Source organism: Melampsora larici-populina (genome assembly GCF_000204055.1).
Source record: "Melampsora larici-populina 98AG31 unplaced genomic scaffold MELLAscaffold_25, whole genome shotgun sequence".
NCBI lineage: Eukaryota > Fungi > Basidiomycota > Pucciniomycetes > Pucciniales > Melampsoraceae > Melampsora > Melampsora laricis-populina.
The window spans coordinates 60485-62946 of record NW_006768789.1 but is presented as its reverse complement, the minus strand read 5'-3'; the positions used below and the strand labels follow the sequence as shown (position 1 = coordinate 62946).

General features: G+C 41.2%; 1 protein-coding gene across 1 annotated transcript in view; it reads left to right on the top strand.

Moving 5' to 3' along the window:
• Positions 1 to 2213: 2213 nt before the first annotated feature.
• MELLADRAFT_107707 (uncharacterized protein) overlaps positions 2214 to 2462 on the top strand; it is a gene marked incomplete at both ends in the record, with an annotated part of 891 nt that continues 642 nt past the window's right edge. Inside the window, one exon of the mRNA XM_007411589.1 lies at positions 2214 to 2420. Within this exon, the coding sequence (XP_007411651.1) occupies positions 2214 to 2420 (207 nt within the window). The remainder of the gene's footprint in view (positions 2421 to 2462) is intronic.

Sequence of the window (2462 nt, the reverse complement as noted above, 5' to 3'; positions counted from 1 at the left end):
TGTATGCAATAATCCAATGTACCTCTTAAATAGCGTAATACGTGTTTAAAAGCTTCCCAATGTCTTAATGTAGGATTTTCTATATGTTGTGACAGGCAACCTACCGCATAGGTTATATCCGGTCTGGTACATTGAGAGAGATACATTAAGCTACCTACCCCACTTCTATAAGGTAAATTCAGTAAACTAAAGGATCTGGCTTTGTCAGGTGTTGATTTTGTGAGCTTAGTGCCTCCTGGAAAAGGTGTAGATGCCGGCTTGCAATCCATCATACCAAAACGTTCTAGAAGTGACCTAGCCATCGCTTCTTGACCAATAATATAATGATTTGGCCCGGCTCGCACCAATTGAATTCCCACTACACAGGTTGCAACTCCTAGATCTTCCATTGGCCAAAATACCCCGATCTCCTTCTTAAATCCATCAATGTTGTTACCAGTGATAGCTAAGTCGTCTACATGCAAATAAAACAAGCAAACCTCATCTGATCTTTGTCTAATATAAACACATTCATCCGCTACAGATTGAACAAACCCCGCTTTCAAACATTTTGATTTAAACTCGTCGTTCCATTCACGTGCAGATTGCTTTAAGCCATATAATGCTTGTAACAATTCACATACAAGATCTTCACCCTCTATTTCGTAACCCTCCGGTTGTTCCATAAAGATTTGGTGTTTTAATCTACTATTGAGAAAGGCCACAATGGTATCCATCAAATCAATAGGAAGTCCATGATAACTGGCAAAGGCCACGACACTAAGAAATGATGCTGGCTTCCCGGTTGGCGCAAAGGTCTCATCGTAATCCACTCCATAAGTTTGAGTATAACCTTTAGCGACAATTCTTGCTTTATGTTTGTTGATAGATCCATCAGTGTTTAATCATTCAAGTTAATAGCGAACGATGAATTCAAACAAAATCGACTAATTGCCTAACAATATTGACAAATTGCTGCTGTTTCCTACTCTCAAAGCTGACAAAACCAAATTTCTACCAGCCGAATGTACGTGCTAGCGACTCTTACTGTTAATTTGTCATGAAATCTTCGAACAACCCAATTACAATAATTATTTAACAAACATAGTGCACCATATGTGTTTTTCCCTCCTACTTGGTGCCGAATTCATTTGCCACTAAAAAGATCGATGATTTAGCTCCTTACCCCCCTGCCGGACGTCTTCACCTTTCACGAGGTCAAGATGCGAGCTACCTTCAATTACGCACGATCTTCCATAATCTTTTAATCTTTTATTACTTGACGAATGCAACACTTGATGGGTCAAGCCTCGTACGTCGCCTATGTTCTTCCGTATTAACCTAACAATTTTCCGCTAACCTTTTTGGCAGTTGTTTCGCTATGGGCAGGAACTCCGATACTTTGTCAATTTGATGAGACTCAATCAACCAAGTTTCTCAGTCCCCCACTCCTTAGTCTCACAAATCCAACATCGACCCAGCTGAATCGCCGGCTAATGGACACCGACATTGCAATCTTCGTGTATCCTGTAACACCCTCAATCGATTTAAAGACACACTGTAAAAGCTCAACATTAGATACAGCACAGTATACTCTTCCTTTCGGACAGAAGCATAATCTATCTCGCATCATTTTTCGTGAAACTCCTTCCTACTCGAAAATTAAGCACAGCAGCAATTCTGCATGATACCCAAGACCAAAGTAAGCGTATACCGTTTTGATACTTCATACGTTACACAAGGTATATTGATCATTTGGTTCTTTCGAACAACTCCCCTATTTTCACAGATTCACAGATTTTACTTCCATGTTCTTACGCCGATTTCAAGTCTTAAACCCACATTCACCTCTAGAAACTCATTTATATAGATAAATACTTCGCACCAAGCACCTGACTGTGAAAGTACAGCGCATTTAATATTGTACACCAAGTCAGGGAACTCACTCCTCGACTTTCTTACAACTTAGTCACTCCAATGTCGAGGTTTGGACCTGATACCGGTCATCCCATCTACCTCTCTGGCTTTTTTGACAGAGTCGTTGAGGTGCGATCTTTGGCTGTTAAAAAAAACCCACTGATACTGAAAAAAGCGATCCATTACTTTTAGGTGCCATCCCATAATCCTCAATTGGACAACCACTGCAACCTCACCAGCCACTTTGTACCTCCAAGTTGAGCAACCATACATCACGGTAACCTCTCTTTAACCTCTAAGTAATAACTTCTATCCTCATGGTAACCCATTCAGCTCGCCAACTTTTTCCCGTTTTGGAGCGTTCGAGTAGCCACCAAACTAATTACCAGCACGTTAAGGGTGACGGCATTGTTTTAGAGATTAATCAGGAAGCCGGAGAACCGGGACAAGAGGTTGACTCCAAGGCGACACCCGCCTATGCCACTACGGCCATCACCGTGTTACATCTGGATCACAATCCGATTGTAAGTTTAATCTTCAAAGGTTGGGCAATAAGCAGTTCCTAA